Source organism: Neovison vison, chromosome 6, assembly GCF_020171115.1.
Source record: "Neovison vison isolate M4711 chromosome 6, ASM_NN_V1, whole genome shotgun sequence".
Lineage (NCBI taxonomy): Eukaryota > Metazoa > Chordata > Mammalia > Carnivora > Mustelidae > Neogale > Neogale vison.
The window spans coordinates 60,509,668-60,533,840 of NC_058096.1; the positions used below are offsets into that span (position 1 = coordinate 60,509,668).

The 24,173-nt window shown below is 36.3% G+C and overlaps 1 protein-coding gene across 2 annotated transcripts in view; it reads left to right on the plus strand.

Moving 5' to 3' along the window:
* The window catches only part of ATP6V1A (ATPase H+ transporting V1 subunit A), a 60,037-nt gene extending 36,154 nt beyond the window's left edge, over positions 1-23,883 (plus strand). The window contains exons 6-15 of one of the 2 annotated variants that reach the window (XM_044251411.1): positions 1,051-1,202; positions 4,968-5,130; positions 5,660-5,768; positions 10,496-10,618; positions 10,712-10,826; positions 11,788-11,851; positions 13,250-13,453; positions 17,096-17,190; positions 18,171-18,342; positions 18,647-18,748. In XM_044251411.1, the coding sequence (XP_044107346.1) occupies positions 1,051-1,202; positions 4,968-5,130; positions 5,660-5,768; positions 10,496-10,618; positions 10,712-10,826; positions 11,788-11,851; positions 13,250-13,453; positions 17,096-17,190; positions 18,171-18,342; positions 18,647-18,706 (1,257 nt within the window). In that variant the 3' untranslated portion in view covers positions 18,707-18,748. Of the gene's footprint in view, positions 1-1,050; positions 1,203-4,967; positions 5,131-5,659; positions 5,769-10,495; positions 10,619-10,711; positions 10,827-11,787; positions 11,852-13,249; positions 13,454-17,095; positions 17,191-18,170; positions 18,343-18,646; positions 18,749-21,527 lie in introns of those variants that run through there. The other variant, XM_044251410.1, reaches the window with a different exon arrangement.
* The last annotated feature ends 290 nt before the right edge of the window (positions 23,884-24,173 follow it).

A 24,173-nucleotide genomic window follows, 5' to 3' on the forward strand; every position in this document is an offset into this window, starting at 1 on the left:
GAAAAGCAATATGTAGTGTAACATTTCTTAACTTATGCTACATTACTTAAAACCTGATCTTTTAGGCATAGAATAGACTTACTTTGCTTTTAACTGTCAGTATATATTTATATAGTAAACTGTATGACAGATTATATGAATTCTGACTCTGGATGAGCTATTTAAAACTTAGTCCTTGAATGTTATTGATAGTCGTATCATATCAAATACAGTAAACAAACAATAGTCTTTGTGGGTATGAAGATAACTTTATTAAGGAGAACATTATAACAAATAATCTGTTCCCAACAAAATGTGATAAAAGAATATTTTTCTAATCATTCCATGAGAGTAAGTCTGTTCTCTACAAAATATTGAGAACAAAAGAGTTAAGTAATGATTGGGATTCTGGGCCGTCAGCCAACCTGACTCACTAGCTTTGAGACTCATACACTCCTACACGGAATGAAATACTCTGAGGTAGGTAATTCAAATTCACTTATCAACAAAATTACTGATATCTATAAGTCTGGATGTTGGGATTGTTTTTGAATAGTTGAAACCATCCCAGTGTTCATAAATGTTAGAGTATTACTCATCTTTTTGCTTTTGTAAATATTTAATATTTAACTTTATTAAATATGTTAGGGTTCTTAATAGGTAAGCATTTTTAATTAAATCAATATAAGAACATTGTAATAGAGTAAGCACACAAAGCATACAAAGTAAATTCTGAAAGTTTTCATTTCTCCCCCCAGTCCCAAGAGTGTCATCTGTATCTTTTAAGACTTGTCCCTGTGCATATCGATATAATTTAACTATTCCTCTGTTACTTGAAATACCTCTTTCTCAAAACTCCTGTTTTTTAATTCTTGAAACATTAATAAGTGCACCTGGTTAAAAAAATGAGAACTCTGTATATAAAGATGAGCATTAAGAAATACAGATCTCCTTCCCTACTTCCACATACCACCTCTCCAACTCCCAAGAGGAATCTGGAATTACTTTGATTTTAGAGGAAGGAATGTTCATAGATTTGACTGTACTTAACATCCTGCCCTATTTTTATAGGATGTTGTCTTGGAGCTTGAATTTGAAGGCGTAAAGGAAAAGTTTAGCATGGTACAAGTATGGCCTGTACGTCAAGTTCGGCCAGTCACTGAGAAGCTGCCAGCTAATCATCCCTTGTTGACTGGCCAAAGGGTTCTTGATGCCCTTTTTCCGTAAGTTTGAGCTGTGCCCTGTGTTTTTTTTCCCTCAGGATTATATATGTTTATTGTTTCACTGGTTTATAGATGAAAGGTTTCCTGTGCTAATCCTATAATAAATTTATCTAGAGAAATAATAGTGAACTAGTTAAATATATTCATATATTGCCAGTGCTTGTTATAGAGTCAAATCATTGAAGATTTATTGTTTCACAGTTGGAAAAGGAAAGGTTTTTTTTCCTGAAAGTTTCTGAAAAAATAAAATTTCCAGAAGAAAATCTGTGCCCAAAGATATGACTATCTTTATTAAGTTATCCTAGAATGAGTAGATTGGTATCATTCACTATAAGTCAATGGTTTCTAAAATCAACGGAGCTCTACATGCTGCTCACGTCTACACTTTGCCATTTTCTTCGACTGTTTAAAAATCTCTTAAAATTCTCAGGCTTCACCATACCCTGCTTTACTTTCAACAAATGACTTTATATTTAATCGCCAGGAAAGACTGAAGCCATTGTACAGTAACTCCTTTAACCTTGATCACTAACTCGCATACATCCCACTGACCCTTGAAACCTACTTTCTGAGTTATTCTCGCTATTTCTCATTAAAATATTCGATCCTGTGGCTTCTTATTAGTCAGTACCTCCTGTTTCCATATCCTTCAGTATCTAGCTTAAGCTTACTAGTCTGTCAATTTTCTGCATATTTGCCGGGATACTGAATTTTCTTGTTCTTTTGTTTTTGTTACACCTAGCAACATCCCTCCCGGCAGCTTCCCAGCTGTGAATCCATCCAGCTATCCCCTTCTCTCAGGTCTACACACAGGCTGCTGAGAAAATCAGATAACCAGTGCAAGTTAGTACATCACTGCTGGGTCACGTCCGGCATTTCCCTCTTTACCATTCTCCTCCTCTACTCGGCAGCTGTTTCAGACCTCTACACTTGTGTCAAAGCCTCAGCTCCATTCTTCCTTCTTTGTTTGACAAAAAGTGATCATGCTAGAGCCTTCAGAGAGAACTTAGAGGCCATCACATTTGAAACTCCTTCAGTTAATGTGCACTTCCATTGATTCCTTCTTCCTTTCCTCTTTCTGGAGTATATCCTACTTCATGTCTCCTCAGAGACCTCACGTTAGGCTATCTCCCTTTATATCAGCTTCAAGCTTATCTTCCCTTTATTTCCCATCTAATGAAAAAAATGTCTGCCTTCCACCCCTTACTCCTTTCGACCTTCCACTACTTGTCTCCTCATCTTCATAGCGAGACCTCTTGAAAAAATAAAGTGGCCATCTCCACTTTTCCCACTCTAATTCATGCTGCCCACCTAGTTGAAACTACTCTCACGAATATCATTCACTCCTGTACTGATAATTCAGTAAATAAGCTTTAGTATTTCCTTGATTCCTGTAACTTCAGGTACTGCTTTCTACTCCTTCCTCCTTGAAATATCCTCTTTCTTTGTTTTTCCTATTAGCTTCTGTCCACAAGTTCTTATTCTTTTTTTTTTTTTTAAAGATTTTATTTATTTATTTGACAGAGAGAAATCACAAGTAGACGGAGAGGCAGGCAGAGAGAGAAGAAAGCAGGCTCCCTGCCGAGCAGAGAGCCCGATGCAGGACTCGATCCCAAGACCCTGAGATCATGACCTGAGCCGAAGGCAGCGGCTTAACCCACTGAGCCACCCAGGCGCCCCAAGTTCTTATTCTTCATTTCAGGTCCCTTCTCCCTTAATTTTGATAATAAGAGTTTTTTCACACTCACGACTTAAATATTAAATATTAACGTGATGACTTCCAAATCTGTATCTTCCTCCCAGATCTCACCTGAGTTCCACACTCAAATATTCACTTCTATTCATACCTCTCTTTTTGAATGCCTTAGAGGTGCCTCAGAGTCAGTATGTTCATAGCTAAAATCATTATCTTAATCACCACTCTTGGAAAGTTGCTCATGTTTTTTTGTTGTCTCTTGGAACCAATGTCACTGTCATCCATCTGGTAAAATGCCGAATGTGAAATCTGTGACTCCTCTCAAGGATCGTTCTTACCTGCCGACACCTAATTATTGAACAAGTACTTTTATTCTATTACTTGGACATTTTAAAATCTATATCTTTCATCCCTACTCCATGATTTTAATAAAGGATTCTACCCTAATTCTTGGAATAATCACATTTTAATCAGACTTCTCTTCAGTCTTGCCTTCTTTCTAAGTATTGTCCATATTATGTAATGACCCATCTAAAACATATCTGGTCCTGCACTGTTTTGCTTGAAACCTCTAAGTGCACTTCACTGCTTTTCAAACAAATACTCCATAACTCCTTACAAAACCGGCTGTGATCTGGCTGTCACTTACTTTCCAGTATCTCAGCCACTTGACTGCCCTAGCACTTTATATACCATCTGCCAGGTATCCTGAGGGACTTTCAGTTCCTCAAGCAGTGCTCCTTCTTGCACTTGGGCCTTTGGATATGCTGTTTCCTCTGCTTGGAACATTATTTCTTTTCATCTGGCTAATTTCTGTTTCCCTTCAGGTCTTAGCTACTGTTGGAAGGATCTCCTAACCACACTCCAGTCCAGTGTCGCACTTTGTATCCCTTGCTGTGTTCTCTCATAGCACCTTGGATGTTCTCTGTGCTAGCACTTTTCACACTGAATTGTTGAATTTCCAAACTGGGTCACACCCAGCCCTGCCTCCCCGCCCAAGTTAAAAGTGATTTGAGAGATGGACTCAGTTTATTGAAGTCATTGAAAAGTTTGAAGGGGAAAAAACTTTAATGCATATTTTTTATAGTTTTAATAGTTTTATAGTTTTTAGTTTTAGTTTTTATAGTTTTATATTGAAGAAGTCTATCATTATTATTAAGGCTATCGTGTTTCTGTGAATTTTAGAGTAGAACACAATATTGCAAAGACATTTTCCTTAGCAATACATTTCATTTATTTTTCCCACACCCTCCTGCTGTACCTGCATACACACACACACAGACACACACATACATGGACACGGACACAGATACACACCACAACATGTACTTTCCTTTGCCCTTCAGGGTGATTCACTCTCTGGTACCACTTCATAGGGAAAGTTCGAACGTAGCTGCCAAATGGCACTGTAATCACCAGCTGCCTCTTCATTTTACCCTGCTGGAATGTGGGCTTTGTGCAGACAGAAACGTGGCTATCTTATTTGCTGGTGTCTCTCCAGTATCTCCAGGCAGTGTTTAATGCCTAGGAAGTACTTCATAAATAGTCACGCAATGCATAAAGAGGGATTGACAGTGACACCTTAATACAAGTCCTTGTTCATTAACCTTTACGGCAGGATATGATTTTCTTAGGTCTTATTTTTTGCATCAGAAGACTACGTAGTAAATTAGTTTAAATTTGTCTTTTAGCTTTAATTCCTATATTGTGCTTTCATAAACTAATTTATATAAGCATTCCAAAGATCATTAGTACTGTTTTATTTATTTTTGTATTCCTTTTCCCCAGGTACGTTTTGGCTTATATTCTCACTTTCTAACTATTAAAGATGGTAGAGATGGTTAATGATAACAAAAAAAATGCAGTTATAGCTATCAGTTGGGAAAGCAATTTTTGTATCTGTAGCTGTATATCTATCTTTGTGTATATAGTTATATATAGATATTGATACAGATGAAAGTATTTCAAAGTGCTTTTTTTCCTTAACTTGTATTTCTGTGTCACTTACCTACTTTATTTGTTAGTATTTATTACCAAGTGAAGTTATCCACTGTATTTTCTTTGCTTAGATGTGTACAGGGAGGAACTACTGCAATCCCAGGGGCTTTTGGCTGTGGGAAGACAGTGATATCACAGTCCCTATCCAAGTATTCCAACAGTGATGTGATCATCTATGTAGGATGTGGTGAACGAGGAAATGAGATGTCTGAAGTCCTCCGAGACTTTCCAGAGGTTTGTATATATAAAGCTTCAAATGTTATTCTAGAGAAGATACCACAAATCAACTTTCAGTGGCAATTAATAAAGCTTTATGTGGGATCTGGAGCAATGCTCTCATTTGTCAAGGATCTCTTAAGGAATTTTCTAATTATATTTGTGATTCAATTTTTATATTCAAGGAAAGGAATTTGACTTTTTCAGTCAGATACTTTAAAGTTTCTTTTCATGGTGTTGTGGAGAGAAAATAGACAAAGTATTTATGGATGGGAGCTTTATATCGGTTTTATATGATCTATTAGGTTGCTAAACTAATATTCCTTCTTCCATAAAATAATAGATTTCATTTATAAAATAGAAATAATGCCTGTCTTCTTACAGCACAGTGAGGTAGGGAGAAAGGGTTGGAGTGATGGGAAATATTACTTCAGGAAAACTGATTATAAAATGAATTAAGTATGGGTAAATTGTAAAAAAAAAAAAATGGGGGACTAAAATATTCTATTTGGAAATTAGAGGATCAAAATAGATTATTTGTCTCTAGCTCACAATGGAAGTTGATGGTAAGGTGGAATCAATTATGAAGAGGACAGCTTTGGTAGCCAATACCTCCAATATGCCTGTTGCTGCTAGAGAAGCTTCTATTTATACTGGTGAGTATATGAATTGGAATAAAAGCAGTTTACATCTGGGGGCACTTGGTTGACCAGTTGGTTAAGAGTCTAGCTCTTGATTTTGGCTCAGGTCATGATCTCAGGTCCTAGGATCAAGCCTTATGCTGGGCTCTGTGCTTGGTGGGGAGTCGGCTTGGGATTCTTCTTCTCTCTGTGTCCCTACCCCTACTCACTCACCCTCTTGTTTCTCTCTCTAAAGTAAATCTTTAAAGAAAAAAAAAGGCAGTTTATATCTATTCATAAGTTTAAAGCTAGCATGACCATAAATGACAAATCTACTATTGTTTTTTTATTACATGTTTTACCATTGCTCTAATTCCAAATATATCTGAATCTCTATAACTTGAATTATCAGTTTTGAATTATATCTTGATGGCTGGATATAAAAGATAAGAAAATCCATTTGTTTATATATTACCTTTTGCTCCCACTTCTGTCCCAGATTTTGGTACTCTTATTTCTACATTTTCAGGATTTATAGTATTCACATTCTGTTGTGTAACCCTACATACAATATTTGTATTAGCCTTAAACCTACAATAAAATGAAGTTAGTTCCCACAGCAGTCCTTTGGCTATAGTTTCTCCATTCGTTTCATGGTTGGCTAAAATCTGATTTTACGAAGTTCCTTCAAGAAAGGCTCAGGAAAACTATATTCCATAGATTCTTTTTTCTTCATAAGATTTTTTTTCCCACTGCCTTTAAATTTTCTTTATATTTTCCCTTTCTCTTTAAATAATCTCTACACCCAACTTGGGGCTTGAACTAATGACCCCAAGATCAAGACTTGCACACTCTTCCAGCTGAGCCAGTCAGATCCCTCTCCACTGCCTTTAAATTTTAATATAGTTTGGCTGGGTATGAGTATTTTGGATCAATATTTGTTTCCTTGAGACCTCTTATTCTAGCATTAAGAGCTAGGGAGAGGGGGGCATCTGGGTGGTACAGTTAGTTGGCCTTGGATTCTTGGTTTTGACTCAGATTAATTTCTCAGGGCTGTGGGATTGAGCCCCACATCAGGCTCCACACTCAGTGCAGAGCCTGCTTGGGATTCTCTCTCCCTTTTCCTCTGTCTCTCCTGGTGTGCTCACTCATGTGAGCTCTCTTTCTCTCAAAATAAATAAATCTTTTTTTTTAAAAAATGCCAGGTAAAGATTTGAAACAACTTTTTTTTTTCTATTACTGATTTTTCTTTTTGCCCAAAGGAATTTCTCTTTAAAGTTTTATAACTTTATTAGGATATATACCAGTATTGATAGTTTTGGTGAATTTTCCCTGAAACATAGTTACCTTTTCAACCAATGAATATGTCTGTTTTGGGGGTGGGGGAAGATTTTAAGAATTGTTTCTGAAACTTTTTCTCTTCTCTTATGGTTATCTAGACATACTGGTCTCCTTTGTCTATTTTCCACACATATCTTTTCTCTCTGATCCTTTTTATTTAGCCTTTTGTCCATTTGTTCACAGGATAATCAGGGTTTATTGTTTGCTTTGCTTCTAATAAAACCTTCATTTCTGTAATGGCTTTATTTTTTCTTCCAGCTCTTTGTTGAGTTTTGCTTCCTCATGAAACCTCTTTACTGAGCTTACTGTATATTTCTTGAGATTTTATTTTGTGGTAGGATGCATTATTAACATTTTCTTTCATTAATTAAGCATGGCCACAGCTTTCATCGGTTCTTTGGCAGGTTCTTTGACCATCATTGCATTTGCTCTTCTGTCTTTTTTCTTCTGTATTTTTGTGTAGTTCCTGTACTGATGTGTATTGTTAACTATTACCTTGAGATGGGAGGGCGTGGCAGGATTCCTTCATGGGAATCTGTGAAGTTTGTAATGGCATGGAGTTGTGTAAGTAAGTTATTTTGCTCCTCTCTTCTACCACAGAAATCTACGGCTGCAAAGTCACTTACAGTGAATTCTTTCTTCTACCCTGCCTCATCTACTCTTCCTTACTGTAGAGGAGTGCCTACATGTATTTTGTTTGTCACCATCTCCCTGCTTCTTGATGCCAGACTGGATCCAAGGAATCTGTATCCCTTGTGCAGTGTTCCAGACAAAGGATTCTTGGTTTTGCCCCTGTTTTGCAGAGACTTAATCTGAGATGTCCAGCTTCTTGTGAATTCTTGTTTGGGTTTTACCTCATTTAGGTGGCTTTCCTCATGATTTTGTTTTGGGACTAAACGTATCCCCTTGTTTTTAATAATAGAGTTTTGTTTTTTTTGTTTTTGTTTTTGTTTTTTTAAGATTTTACTTAATTATTTGACACCGAGAGATCACAAGTAGGCAGAGAGGCAGGCAGAGAGAGAGAGAGGAGGAAGCAGGCTTCATGCCGAGCAAAGAGCTCGATGCGGAACTTGATCCCAGGACCCTGAGATCATGACCTGAGCTGAAGGCAGAGGCTTAACCCACTGAGCCACCTAGGCGCCCAATAATAGAGTTTTTATATTTCTTGTTCTCCTTGTTTGGTGATTAACTTGTGTGAGAAGGAGAAAGTGACAAATTCATCTATCTTAAGACAGGAGTTCTTCTTTTAAATAGCTGCACAGTATCCCAGCTGTATGGCTACATCATAACTGATTTAACCAGCATTTTTCTGTAGACACTTGGATTATTGATCTTTTTTTGCTATCACAAACCTTGTATCAATAAAACATCTTTATGTGTGGTTTTTTTATAGTTCTTTTCATGTTTTATGCACATTTCTTTGTCCATTTTTGTAAGGTAAATTTGTAGAAGAAAAATTGTGAAGCATACAACAGCTAATGTAGATTTTTTATTTTGATAGCCCTTCAAAAGGGTTAACAGCAAAAAAGAGTTCTGTTTCTCCATATCTTTACCAATAATTATCAGACACATAGACATTTGAAGGAATATTGCAGTGAACGCTGATTTTCTCAGTACCTAGATTTGTCAATTCGCATTTTACTATCCATGCTTTATATTAGGTACCTGTTCAGTCTGTATTTCTTTCGTGAGCTAGCATTTTTCCTCTCTGTATTAACCATTTGAAAATTGCTTTCTGTCCATGTTCCTTTTGGATAGGACTCCTTTTTCTTACTGATTTATAAAAGCTTTGAAATTAGCGTTTTATCTGTCATGAGTTGCCAGTGTTTTCCCAGTTTGTTCATCTTTTGATTTTTGTCTGAGGTGTTGTTTTTTTAACTGTTAGGAACTGATATCGTTAGGTCTGTGAAACTCCTTTGAAGTTTACTCATGGGTCTCTGTCTCTTCCATTAAGTCTTTCTAATACAAGCATTAATGAGCATCATCACAGAGACTGAAAATGTAGCCATGCTGGTGTAAGAAAGGACCTGATGCCATCATCACATTGGAATATTTGATGACAGATGTGTTTTTTTTTAAGCCTCAATAATGAGAAGTTTTTTTTTTTTTTTAAAGATTTTGACCATGGAATCATCTTTTTGAAGACTTGGATATCAGTATTTCTTATTCTGAAAGATGTAATATGATAAATAGTAAAGTGCTGAATTTTTTTAGTGCATTTTGTTTTACTTATATATGCCTCTGTTTCTTTACTGATAAAATGAATCAGGGCATTAGATTTTGGGGCTCTTACAGTGTTGTAACAACTATAATTTTCTAGTATGTTAAGTTGTATAGTATCTTGTACTTTTCAGAGGATGTTTATATGTATCATCTCATCTGATTTATACAGGTAGAGCAAGAGTTACTCCATTTTAACAGATTAGGAAACCACACTGGGAAATGAAGCTAGCTTCATTTGATGACAGAACAAAACCTAGAACCTGGGACTTCTTTCTGTATGCTAGGCTCTTCTAAATGGTTTACTATAAGTAATTTAATAAAATGGAACCTGATAATGCACAGCAGAATGATCTGAATAATTAAATATTATTCAGGTTAATAACATTTTCAACTTTTGAAAAATAACCAAGCAAGCTAATTATTTGGGGGGTTGGAAATTAATTTCAGGCTTAATTATCTCAACAAGGAATAAGGAAAAAGTCTTTTCCTACTTTTTAAAATGTGTATTGTATTAGATTAGGCTATGGCAACAAATAAACCCAAACTGTCATTGCTCAATAAAACATGTTTTCTTCAAGTGGTCAGGGGACTCACTCTTCTTTCATACTGTCATTCTGGACTGGGACCTAGGCTGAAATGTACTCTTTCATTTTTAACTCACGACTTCCAGGGCTCCTGGGAGTCCTCTCTATATCAGTAAGTGAGAAGGAATAAAGAGCATGGAAGGATATGTGGCTTGCTTGATGATGGAACTCATTACTTTGACTTTCATTCTGTTAGCTCGAGGTCAGTTACATGGTCATATCTTTTTTTTTTTTTAATAGATTTTATTTATTTATTTGACAGAAAAGAGATCACAAGTAGGCAGAGAGGCAGGCAGAGAGAGGAGGAAGCAGGCTTCCCACCTAGCAGAGAGCCCGATGCGGGGCTGGATCCCACGACCCTGGGATCATGACCTGAACCGAAGGCAGAGGCTCTAACCCACTGAGCCACCCAGGCGCTCCTACATGGTCATATATAAATATTAAGGAGGCCAGGAAACATAATTCAACTGTGTGCATAAAAGAAGAGGGGAATAGATTTTGGTGAACACCTAGCAATCTATCTCATGTTGTTGTTGTTGTAAAGTTTTCTTAAGGGTGACAAAATCAGGATTCTACGTTGTAAAACTATAATTTGCAATATTCTTCCCAATTTAGGAATTACGCTGTCAGAATATTTCCGAGACATGGGTTATCACGTCAGTATGATGGCTGACTCTACCTCTAGATGGGCAGAGGCCCTTAGAGAAATCTCGGGCCGCTTAGCTGAAATGCCTGCAGGTAAGTCTTTGTATTGCTTATCATGTAAGAAGGTTGATAGGATTTTTAGGATTGGCTTAGAACCTCTCTTAAATTTCTTTTTTGATTTTTCAGATAGTGGATATCCTGCATATCTTGGTGCCCGTTTGGCCTCTTTCTATGAGCGAGCCGGCAGGGTGAAATGTCTGGGAAATCCTGAAAGGGAAGGAAGTGTCAGCATTGTAGGAGCGTAAGCATCTCAATCACTTACTTTTCAGAAGAAAAATTAAAATTCATTTATTTTAAAGAGAAAAGGTTCAGCTTCCTCTGAGGGTAGTGGTTTTGTTTTGTTTTAGATTTTATTTATTTATTTGACAGGCTGGCAGAGAGAAGGAGAAGCAGGCTCCCTGTGGAGCAGAGAGCCCAATGTGGGGTTCGATCCCAGGACCCCAGGATCAAGACCTGAGCCAAAGGCAGAGGCTTTAACCCACTGAGTCATCCAGGTGTCCCTGGGAGTAGTGGTTCTTAACCAAGATTGCACTCCAGGGTCACCCAAAGAGTTCTTTACAATGTACATGTTTAGGTTCTCTCTGCCTATTCTGGTTATTCAGCTTAACTGATTTATCATATTTAAGTCACAATGTCTTAATAACTTAGAAAATTATAGACCTGTTAAGGTAACATTGTATCAGGATAAAAAAGTGGAGATCATGATCACTACATAAAGCCATACTTTGTTTTTGGAACTTTTTCTTCCTTCCTGTTTCATCTTTTGTTTAGAATCATGAAACTGATTATCTCTCTCATTTCTAGTACTGGAAGGTGTTCAGTAGTTACCATTGCTATTTGCAACTTAGTACTGATTTTTATTAACGTTTGTATGTAAGTTTCTCTTATTCTAAAATGTAGTTCAAAAAAGGTTAGTTCTAGGGGTATCTGGGTGTCTCAGTTGGTTTAGTGTCTGCCTTCAGCTCAGGTCATGATGCCAAAGTTCTGGGATCTGCTGTTCTATACCCACACTTCATCCCCCACCAGGGACCACTTGTGCTCTGTGGCTCTCTCTCTAATAAGTAAATAAAATCTTAAAAAGAAAATAAAGGTTAATTCTAAAGTTATTTACAATAATACTGACTTTCAAACAGTTTTTATTTTCATATGCCAGTTACTTTTCTTAAACATCTCTAATGACTTTTTTTCCCCTTTAAATACAGGGTTTCTCCTCCTGGTGGTGATTTTTCTGATCCAGTTACATCTGCTACTCTTGGTATTGTTCAGGTATGTCTTGCTAGCATAGTAAACTTCTGAGGTTTTCCACCCTGACTCTGCTCTGATGTCATTATCTAAATCATTGTGAAGTATTTAATTTACTCACTGAAGAGTAAGCAGTAGGAAAGTCTGTTTTAGAAACATTTTGTCACTGAGAGCTTTTGATACTGTCCATTCTTTCTTAGCTCTTTGCCCAAGATTTATAACAAGCTAAATTTCTTTAAGTGGAAAATACATCCAGAATAGCAGAGTTTTATTAGTGTTAGAATAATACTAGCCTTTAAGTGAGAGTAACCCTAATTGTAGAAACAAATAGGCCTAAAAAGTGCATAATGGCAAAAACTCAGTGGAAGTTTCTTTTTTCTCATGGTGTGGTCTAAAGCAGATGATTGTATGAGAGGGTGGCTCTTTTCCACTCACTAGTAATTCAGAGAGCAGGGTTCCTTCCAGCTTGGGATTTCACTGTCACCCAGCCTGGTAACTTCCTGCATCGGGTTGGCATGGGGGAAACAGTGGAGAAGGCACACCCACACTGTGAACTCTGGGCTCAGAGGCAGTCACCCCACTCTTTTAGTTGGCCACACCCAGATGAAAAAGCCAAGCTGGAAAATACAGTTTCTGCCTACGCAGCTTTTTCCAGTGACAAGGCATGAATTGTAGTGGATAGCTAGTCAACCTGGCTATCAAAAGAAGCCAAAATGAAAGATGTATACAATTCAGGGCTATTGTAAAGAAAATAGCAAAGAAAATAAATGTTGATATATTCGTAAGTATGTGTATTGTTAGTGGGGAAAGAGAATATTTGCTTATGTTTCTGTCAGTATCTGATAAAAGAAATGGCAGAGGCTGTATTTATAACTCTCAAGGTGTTTGCTAACATTTTGCTAACATTTTGAGTTTCAATTTCAGGGAAAGGGCGAGCAAAGTTAAGAATGCATAAAATATATGTGAACATTTGGCCTTAGAAAAATGACTGTTAGATCTTTTTGGATTGGCCTTTAATAGGGAATTGAATTTAGTCAGAATGTTTCAAGATGTTTAATCAAAGTGAAGAATCTATTCTCTCAGTAAGAACTTTCTGGTTTCTCAGTTTATATGGGACCATAATGAGTTTTCAAAAGAGTCCATTCATTTTTCTTCTATCAGATTTGCCACACTGCTAAGGAAATTCAGATACAATTTGAGTTTGATTTGTAAATGATATCCATCCTGAAACTGAAAGGAATATATTTTTTTTAATTGTAAGTTGTATTCTGTTTCAGCTATATGTGGGATATACTAAAAAGATTGATGATTTGACCAAAATATCATAGAATTGCATATTTTGGACAAACATGTATACTCTGACTTTACAAAAAAATTTTTTTAAGAAATTCACTGTATTTGTCTGTTTTGTTTTTAAATCAGGTATTCTGGGGCTTAGATAAGAAACTAGCTCAACGTAAGCATTTCCCCTCTGTCAACTGGTTAATCAGCTACAGCAAGTACATGCGTGCCTTGGACGAGTACTATGACAAACACTTCACAGAATTTGTTCCTCTGAGGACCAAAGCTAAGGAGATTCTGCAGGAGGAAGAAGACCTGGCAGAAATTGTACAGCTTGTGGGAAAGGTGAGTGGTTAAGTCCCATGGAGGACAGGTCTGTGAGTTATACTGGTCTGTTGCAAGGACAGACAGAACATTGGATATGCAGCTTCTTGCCTAGCAAAATGAGTACTTAAATTAAATATTTTTTGAACTAATAGAACTTTGGCTTATCCTTTATCCGGCAGATATTTGCAGGTCCTATTTGTGTGATGGAAGGCAGAAAAATGATTATTGTTTTGGTTATCTATTGCTGAGTAACAAACTATTCCTAATACTTAGAAGTCTGAACAGTGTTTTACTGCTTGTAGTTTTGGGGTTGATGGACCATTAGAATTCTTGCTTGGGCCCCTCATACATTTGCAGTCATATGGTGACTGAGGGCTGGGATCATGTGAAAGGTTGTTCCCTCATATGTTTAGTGCTTGGGCTGAGATGGCTGGAATAGCTAAGGGTTGGCTGGGCATTTTTCTCTCTACGTAGTATCTCCTTGTGACAGTTTAGGGCTCTCAGAGAGAGTTGATTGAAAAGAGAGGAAGTAGAATCCAATGGCCTCTTAAGCCTTGGTCTCACAACTGGTATATCACTTCTGTCTTATGTTCTGGTCATAGCCACAGATCTTGCCCAGATTCAAGAAGAGGGGCTTGTACTTCAAAATGGTCTATCAAGAGGGGTAACTAAGTTGTTCAGGACTTATATTCTTTTTGATCCTTTGTAGAACTTGGCATAGTCCTCGTTAATACTTTAGATGAGAAAAACACTTGATTTACTTTTATTTCTTAAAATACAGTGTACCCATCACCAACCAAATTAGAGGTAGTGTGGTTTGGATCTATTATATTTTTGCAGGAGCACCAGGGCTAGGAATCAGAAGGATTTATAAAGTCACCTCCTAATTTCTTTTTCCACAAATGATAGTATTATTACATAGCTAGCACATATTAAGTACTTATTATTTATAAATGAGTACTATGGCCCTAAGTATGAGGAAGTAGAAACAAAGACCTCCAGAACCAGAAAAGACAATATAAGACAAAAAAAAGCTCAAGCTAATTTTCTTTATGACTGTTGGTTTCAAAATCCTAGATTCTGCTGGGTATTAAAAAGAATAAAATAATACAGCATGAGCAAGTAAAGTTTATCTCAGAAATGCAAATATGATTCAACTAAATAAATAATAAAACTAACTAAATAACTGATAAATAGTAAATAACTAAATAAATAAACTAAAACTAAATAAAATAGTAACTAGTAAATAAATAAATAAACTAGTAAAGTTTATCTCAGGAATGCAAATATGATTCAACTAAATAAATAATAAAACTAACTAAATAAACAACTGGTAAATAGTAAATAATTAAATAAATAAACTGAAACTAAATAAAATAGTAAGTAACTAGTAAATAACTAACTAACTAAATAAACTAGTAAAGTTTATCTCAGTAATGCAAATATGATTATTGTAACTCACCAATGTAATGGAAAAAGGACATCTTAACCAATGTGGAAGAAGTATTTGAAATTCATTACTTTTATTTATAATTGTTTACTTTTTTTTAGAGAGAGAGAGAGAGCAAGAGCAAGTGGGAGAGAGACAGAGGGAGAAGGAAAGAGAAAATCCCAAGCACCCTCCGTTGTCAGAGCAGAGCCCAACACAGGGCCCAAATTCTACAACCTTGAGATCTGACCCGAGCCAAAATCAAGAGTCAGACACCTAACCGACTGAGCCACCCACTGTCCATCTGACTCTTGATTTCAACTTGGGTCCTGATCTCGGGTCATGGGATCAAGCCCTGCACTGGGCTCTGCGCCAGGTGTGGAGCCTGCTTGGAATTGTCTCTCTCCCTCTGCTCCCCCTCACTTCACATGCTGTCTCTCAAAAAAGAAAAAAAAAATAGGGAAATTGCACACCATGGAGAATGAGGTCTGAAAGACCTAGAAGCAAACTGTGTGGCACACGGCAACATGGATGGTTCTGAAAAAGTGTCAGACACAAACGTGACTGCTCTACATAATTTAAAATACTAATACAAAATGAATGAATTTATGCACATAAAAGGATACACAATTTAATACTTACGGTTGAAGAGGGGATAATGTATAAAAGGGATTAAAAAAAAAAAAAACAGGAGAAAGAAAAGAAAGACCTGATCCTTACCTCTAAGAAGCTTAGTTGCACATAGATGACAAAAGACTGCAGTTCACTTACTCGGCTTGTTCCTTTGCCGCCCTTTCCAACAAATCTTTACTGGCTAGGCTGATTAGAATGATTGCCAAAGTTAAAGCTTTTGCAGCAGTGATAGTTAAAGAAGCTCTAACAGCACTCAGGTATAGATGAGTACATGCTTACTATACTTTGCATTTACATAGTTTCTTTTTTTTTTTTTTAAGATTTTATTTTTAAGTAATCTTTCCCCCCCACGGTGGAGGTCAAACTCAAAACCCCAAGATCAAGAGTTGCACATTCCACTGACTAATCCAGCCAGGCACCCCATGCATTTACATAGTTATAAACACCATGTAATTTTTTTTATAGGACTAGTTTAGGGCCACCTGGGTGGCTCAGCTTTTAGGTGTCTGCCTTAGGCTCAGGTCATGATCCCGGTGTCCTGGGATCAAGCCCTGTGTTGGGCTCCCTGCTCAGTGGGAAGCCTGGTTCTCCTTCTCCCTCTGCTTCTCCCCCTGCTTGTATTCCCTCTCTTACTGTGTCTCTGCTTTGTCAAATAAATAAATAAAATCTTTAAGAAAAATTAAAAAGTAACTGTTTATGGAATGTGAAGATGTTTTTGAAATGAACTCAAGACTCAGAATTCGAATAGTTAGGCTAGCAAGACAGGATGTGAACAAAGTGTTTAAAAAAAAGAAGATTAATTTATTTGTATTCCCATGTTCCTAGCAGCACTTATTCACAATAGCTAAGAGATAGAAGCAACCCAACTATCTTTTGATTACTGAATGGATAAACAAAATGTGGTGTGTATATATGTAATGGGATATTATCCAGCCTTAGAAAGGAAGGAGACTTCTGTATTTATTTATTTTTAGATTTTATTTATTTGACAGAGAGTAGGCAGAGAGGCAGGCAGAGAGGAGGAAGCAGTCTCCCCACTGAGCAGAGAGCCCAATGCAGTGATCCCAGGACCCTGGGACCAGGACCCGAGCTGAAGGCAGAGGCTTGAATCCAGTGAGCCATCAGGCGCCCTTGGAAGGAGACTTCTAACACATGCTACAACATGGATGAACCTTGAGGACATTATGTTAAGTGATATAAAACAGTCACAAAAAGAAAAATACAGTATGATTCCATCTAAAGTAGTCACATAGGAACAGAATGTGGGATGGTAGTTACCAGGTTCTAGGAGAGGAGGAAAAGGAGAATTTCTGTTTAATGGGTATACAGTTTCCACTTTGCAAGATGACCAGTTCGAGAAATCTGTTTCACAGCAATGCAAATATACTGAGCACTATTGAACTACACTTAAAAATGGTTAAAGATGAAAGCTTGTTACATGTTTTTACCACAATAAAATCAACAGGCATTTATGAAGTGAATTTGTTAATGATAGATGATTGTGTGTTGATTATACAGTTTTTGCTTGCTTAATTGATTATAATCACTAGTTCCATATTATGGAAGTAAATTTCTTTAAAAATTTTTTTCCCCCTTAGGCTTCTCTAGCCGAAACAGATAAAATCACTCTGGAGGTAGCAAAACTTATCAAAGATGATTTCTTACAACAAAATGGATATACTCCTTATGACAGGTAACCTATCCTGATTCTCTTTTGTTATTTGAGGATATTCTGTTGAGTTTTGAAGAAAGAGCTGCCTCCACATTAGAAATCTTTTTTTTCCCTCATACAGACACAACTCTGACTCAGTATATAGGTTTATTTTGTGTTTTCATAGCAAATATCTAATGACTGAATATGTCCCCTTATCTTTGATTTTATTCATTTGTGTAGTTATGACAGTGTTTTCACTATCCAGCCATCTTTAATTGGGTTAGTTTGTGATGTAGTATGTAGAGTCCAGGGATCATTGCCTTCCTCAGGTGCTTTTCTCACTACCTCTTACAACTGCTTGTTGTAAGAACTGCCACTTCTGTTCTTTTCCTAAGTAATTGTGTCCTACTTTTCTACTCTGTTTCCCAATAGTCCTAGTCTCTTTCTTTCTGCCATAGTCTCTGTTAGATGTCCCACTTGGGTCTACTACTGCTGTGACTTATTTAAAGTCTCCGTTTCTTTTAAACTTCGATAAATTAAGCCGTTTCATCATAGGCTAGCTTTTCTCCCTCAGATCTTATTTGAACTGAAGAGGGAACTGACACATGGGAAAATTACTAGAATGTAGGACAAATGTGCTTTGGTGAGTGCTGTGAAGTGTTTAAACCTGGCGATTCACAGACCTGTACCCCTGGGGATAAAAATATATGTTTATAAAAAATTAAAAAAGAAAAGAGAATGTAGGACAAGCAGAAAATATGGCAATATAAAATCTGTATCAGTAACTTAAGAAGCTCCGGCCATCCATACAAAGATAACTCAACCAAAGGAAAATTGTTCAGAAAGTGTAATATAGAATGTGCATAAAATTTGTACGCAAGTGTGTTTAAATGTGTCAGAAAGTTGACAAGCATGCGTGTGATCCAAGTTGAATATTAACTTGTGTGTCCTCATTATTAAAGGTGTCCTACTTTGGATTTTATTTTTATTAATTACTTTGATTTTCACTTAAACCTTAGGTTCTGCCCATTCTACAAGACGGTCGGGATGCTGTCCAACATGATCGCATTTTATGATATGGCCCGTAGAGCTGTTGAGACCACTGCACAGAGTGACAATAAAATCACGTGGTCCATTATCCGTGAGCACATGGGAGAGATCCTCTATAAACTTTCCTCCATGAAATTCAAGGTATATTTTGTTTCTACTGAACTTCTTTAAGTAGGAAATGTTTCTTTTTATTTTTTTAACTCTTTACAGACAGCCTATTTATTCACAAACCTGGTGTGTGGGATTTGCCTTTATCATTTTCACACATGCTCAGGTTCAGTAAAATCAGAAGAGACCGCAAATTTACATTCAAATAAGAATTCTAGAGATAAAAATTATAGTATGTCATGTCTAAAATAAATGCTGACATATTTTCCCTTTTGTCTGAACTGCCAGCCAATTTAGAGCTAAAATCATGGCTGAAGAGCAATTACTTTTTCCTCAGGTACCAATTACCATCTTATCTCCATGCTCATCTGAAATGACTTGTGCTGTTTACTTCTAAGTATCCTATTACACATCATTTTTCCCCCCTATTACACACTGTTTTTAACTTCTGGGTGAGTTCTCGTTTTTTTTTAAGTATACAACATAAATACTTAAATGAAATTATCAGTAGAAGTTTGAATGTGTAAGATTGTTTTTAAAATAGTTCATCAATTGGGTTGTATTTATTTATTTCTAAGTCATGACATACAAGAATATTTACTAATGACCTGTTGAGAAATTGAGAACGATTTTCTGACCATGTGTTATATATGTAGTATTTGTTTTGCACTATAGGTTGAAAGTAAATCTGTAAAAGTAGGCAGTGTATCAGGAATTTGAAAATATTCACACTCTTTGAGTCCGGTCATTCTAATTCAGAACATATAACCCAAGGAAATAATTAGATTTTTTTTTTTTAGTTGGAAGTACAGTTGACACACAATAATCAGAGATTTTTTTATGTGAATATATAAAAGATTGTTCACGAAACTTCTTAAATGTCATTCAAAAGTGAACAGGGTCAATTCTGGCATGTACAATTCTAGCAAGAATATTATGAAGACATTAATATTTTTTCAAAGAAAATCCAAAGGTAATGGGGAAATGCTTCTGGTATAATGAATGAAAAATACCAGGTTGCAAAAAATTCTGTATTGTAATTTGATCCAAATTTAATTTTTAAAAATTACACATTCATATGGGTAAAGAAAATATGATACATACATACTGTGGAGTATTACTCAACCATACAAAAGAGTAGAATCTTGCCGCTTGCAACATGCATAGATCTAGAGAGTATAATGCTAAGTGAGATAAGTTGGTTAGAGAAAGGCAAATACCATATGATTTCACTCCTACAGAGTTTAAGAAGCAAAACAAACAAACAAGGGAAAAAAGAAACCAAAAAGCAGACTCTTTTATATAGAGAACAATCTCGTAGTTGCCAGAGGGGAGATGGCTGAGGGAATGAGTGAAACAGGTGAAGAGGATTAAGAGGTACACCGTTATGGGACACCTGAGCAGCCCAGTCAGTTAAGCATCTGTTTTTGGCTCAGGTCATTAGGCTTCTTGAGCAGCAGGTAGCCTGCTTCTCTCTGTGCCTACTGTTCCCGCTGCTTGTGCTCTTTTTCTCTTTCTGACAAATGAATAAATAAAATCTTTATATTATACACCCAAAACTAATACAATACTATATATTAATTATACTAAAATAAAATTATACATTTATAGGAAGAGGATATAAAATATATGCAATCGGGGGCCCTGGGTGGCTCAGTCAGTTAAGTGTCTGCCTTTGGCTCTGGTCATGATCCCAGGGTCCTAGGATTAAGCCCCACATCGGGCTCCCTGCTCAGTGAGTAACCCGCTTCTTCCTCTCCCTCTGTCCCTAACTCATGCTCGCTTGCTCTCATTCTCTATCTCAAATAAATAAATAAATAAAATAATTATTTTTAAAAAGTGGTGAGAGTGGACCTCCTCCTCTTGTTCCTGAACTAAGGGGAAAAGCTCTCTTTTAAAATAAATACATATTGAATGTATATTCACAGGAATGAGTATTTGACTATATGAATATATATCATATTTATATAATATAAATATATTCAACAGTAATATAGCATAATATAGAGTATATTATTATATATTATTCTAGTAATATGTACTATGTATACTATATAGTATTATTACTATTACAGTAGTAATAATAATAATATATATAATATATATTTTCAATAGTAATGTAGTGATGATTTCTGGTAGTGTGATTCGAGGTGGTATCTTTTTCCTGTTTACATGTACAGTATATCAGATTGACAACTCGGTTTGTTTGTTTTTTTTTTAGCTCTTGTTTTGTTTTTAAAAATTTCTTTCTGTCTTTATTTGAGAGAGCAAGAGTGCAAGTGAGGAAGGGGCAGAGAGAGAGAGAATCCTCAAGCAGACTTCTTACCAAGTGCGGAGCCAGACAGGACTCAGTCCCAGGACCCGGAGATCATGACTTGAGCAGAAATAAAGAGTTGGCCGCTTAACTGACTGAGCCACCCAGGCGCCACTCTTATTTTATTTATTTATTTTTTTTTTGTCATTGAATATTCTGTAGCATTATTTGTGGCTGAAGAGTGATATTTTCCTATTGTTAAGTATTTAAGAAATTTCCAGTTGTTGCTATGGACCCCTTTGTTTATGTAGTTGGTTTTATGTATTTTTCTATTTATTAGGTTCCCAGAAGGAGACCGATTCAGTCAGAGAGTTTAAATACTTTAAAGTCTCTTTTACATATACTGCTCAATTAAGTTGTTTTCCATAGGGATTTAAAATGTGTTGCCTTTTAAGATTATTTTAGAAATTTTACTTCCCTGTGCCAATGTGATACTATAAGACCTTGAACAATAAATTATGTTTTGGCTAAATTAATTCCAACTATCATGTACATGCGGTAGAATGCATCTAATATGTGATACTGTATAATTCCCTCTTACATTTCATGTTGTTGAGGATAAATCCATTGGTCACTGAATTCAGTTAGCAAGCCAAATACAAAACCAGAATTTTATCTTTTTTTTTTTTTAATTTTGTATTTAAATGCAATTTAGGTAACATATAGTGTATTATTAGTTTCAGGGGTATCAAAATTTTGTCTTCTTTCTGACAGATTGGGGTATTCCTCCTTCCATACATTTTTACTTTAAAGGAAAATAAGGATAATTTTGACTCCTGCCTATGTTTTGCCAGTATACCTCACTTAACCTAATACTTAAAATATGTTCAATGTAAGTAACTTACTACCTGTCTTGAAAATTATTTTCCAAAGGCAAATTGAGTTCTGTCCTACCTTTTTTCAGGATCCAGTGAAAGATGGTGAGGCAAAGATCAAGGCCGACTATGCACAACTTCTTGAAGATATGCAGAATGCATTTCGTAGCCTTGAAGATTAGAACTGTGATTTCTTTCCTTCTTTTCCTGAGCAAGCTCCTCTCGTATGTGTATATTTTCCTAAATTTCTCATCGCCAAACCCTTTGCTTCCTTACTGTGCAGCTTCAAGGCTAGTGCCTGTGTGTGTTACCATTTGTTTCCCTGTTTACCTGGTAGGTCTTATATAAAACAAACATTCCTTTCTTCCAGTGTTTGAAGGGCCTCCGTGATCCTTTCTCCGAAGTGGTGAATGTAGTAAATATGATATATAATGGCTACACTACTGTAAACTTGTCTGTAGGGTGACATCTCTCCTTGTCCTAGGTTTACCCTTTCCTCATTGCCATTAAATTGTAAACAGGACTACTGCATGTACTCTCTTTGCAATAGATTTGGAATGGAAGGCCAGATTTCTATACATTTTGACAGGTACTTTGTGAAATGACTCAATATCTGTGTGGTAAGGTTATTCGCAGCTTAGCATTTTGCTAAGTAACTGCTTTGCAGGATATAACTGCTTTTTTAAAAACGTGAATGATTAATGTTCCAATTATGCATTGCTTCCCCCAGTATAAATCAGGAATATTTATAGGAAACTCTACTGTTTTTGAAACAGGCGTTTGTGGGACTCAGCACAGTTTATGAATCAGTACCCTCCAAAAAAGTGGAAAAGGAGCCAGGTGGTCAAACTTAAACATCCTCTTGTTAAAGCATATTGTATTTCAGTGTGAAAAGTTTAGTATCAAGGACTATACTACTGCATTACCGGGAAATTCTTTTTAAAATCACATTTAAAACAATCACTGGGAACTTGATCCACAACACACCCTTTTCTTTTTCTCAAATGTCTTAGAAGCCTGAGCTTCTGAGAATCTTATGGGGGGGTGGGGGTGGGCAGTAAAATGCCACCGAGAAGGGGTTCAGTGTGGTTAAAGGCTGTTCGCACCATTAAGGACCAGCTGGACTGTAGTGATGCTTGGGGCCAGAGTGGCATTACGTTTTTACAAGGTAATGATATGTGTCACGTGTTTGCATGTTTGTTTGTTTCGTGAATTTTTGAACAACCAGTTTACCAGTTTACTGGCTCAAGAGTTTTCCCGGAATATCTGTGGCAATAGCAGCATAACAGTTTCCATTCTGTTTAATAGGGATGAAATTAATTCTTATATCTGCTGATGACAGAATCTGGGTCATGTGAAAAAAAGATAATTTCATCCTGTCTTTTCAGTATATGTTTTTAAATAATTTCTGTGTCTGTGTAAGGCGCACTGCAGAACAGCTCTGAGAGCAACTGTTTCTCATTAACTCTTTCTGACCAATAGTGCTGGCACCATTGTTTCCTCTTTGGGGAGAGGAAAGGGTATGTGAACATGTCTAACAATCTCAAATACCCAAACATAATAGCATAAATAAAGTATTTATTTTATGCCTCAGCATATTATTATTTAATTTTTAGGTAACGTGTTTCTTTTGGTCCGTTAAGGAAAGATGCCGTGAGTAGACAGTTCAGCGATAGTGTGTTGAAATCCTTGCGGATTGCATGTTTTGACAGTGGCTTGCTCTTCAGGATAGATATTCTTCCATGCAGTTCTCTCTCTTTTTTTTTTTAACCTTTCCAAATACTGGAAGATAAAAATTATGCGGTGATTTGTTGAGATGCGGACTTAATGGTGCTGCTTTATCAGTTTGCTTCCAATGTGGCCTCCTACCCGGAGGCCCGAAGACCAATGGAAATGAAAAGGATTTCAGAAATGTTCTATTCCTACCTTAAACCTACCAGCAAACTAGAATTGTGATAGTAATGAATGGTATGATGAAGAAAGTTTGACCAAGTTTGTTTTTTGTCGTTCTGAATTTACGATGTAATTCCTATTCCCTTCTAAGAATGTTGTTGTATGGGAGTGAAGATGCTAGAGAAGATGCTCTGATATTCTTTGTAAGTGTCCCTCCACCTTTGTGTTGTAGAATTTCAAATTGGTCACTGATCATATTTCTTTGGTAAGAATGTGTTAAAATTACAACAATCTTTTAAAAAGATGATGCAGTTCTATATTTATTGTGCTATGCCTGGTCCTGAGTGGAGCCAGTTAAACAAGTTTCATATGTATTTTTCCAGTGTTAAACCTCACACATTGTACCCTTTGGAAATTTCCTTCCATCTTGAAGAACGAATAGAAGAGGCCATATATATTGCCTCCTTATCCTTGAGATTTCACTATCTTTATGTTCAAAGTTGTGTATAATTGTTAAAATCTATGAAAGAATAAAAAGTGGATTTAAATTAACATTTTGTGTGTGTGTGTTTGCTAGAAAACATGCCATCTATTTTGTTTTCAGTATGAACTTTAAAATTTTTTGTTCTTCCCTTTCTTTATGGATTATTAAGATCATGAAATTGAGTTGGAGCCCTTGTGATAGAATGCAAAAAGTCCTATAATCATATACCCGTATGATTTGGAAGTGTAGTTAGTACACAGAATCTCATGCCATCCTGAACATTACTTCAGATTTGAAAAGTGAATGGTTTCTAAAAGTCCACTTAAAAATTAAAGGAGAGCAGCGGTACTCATTTCTA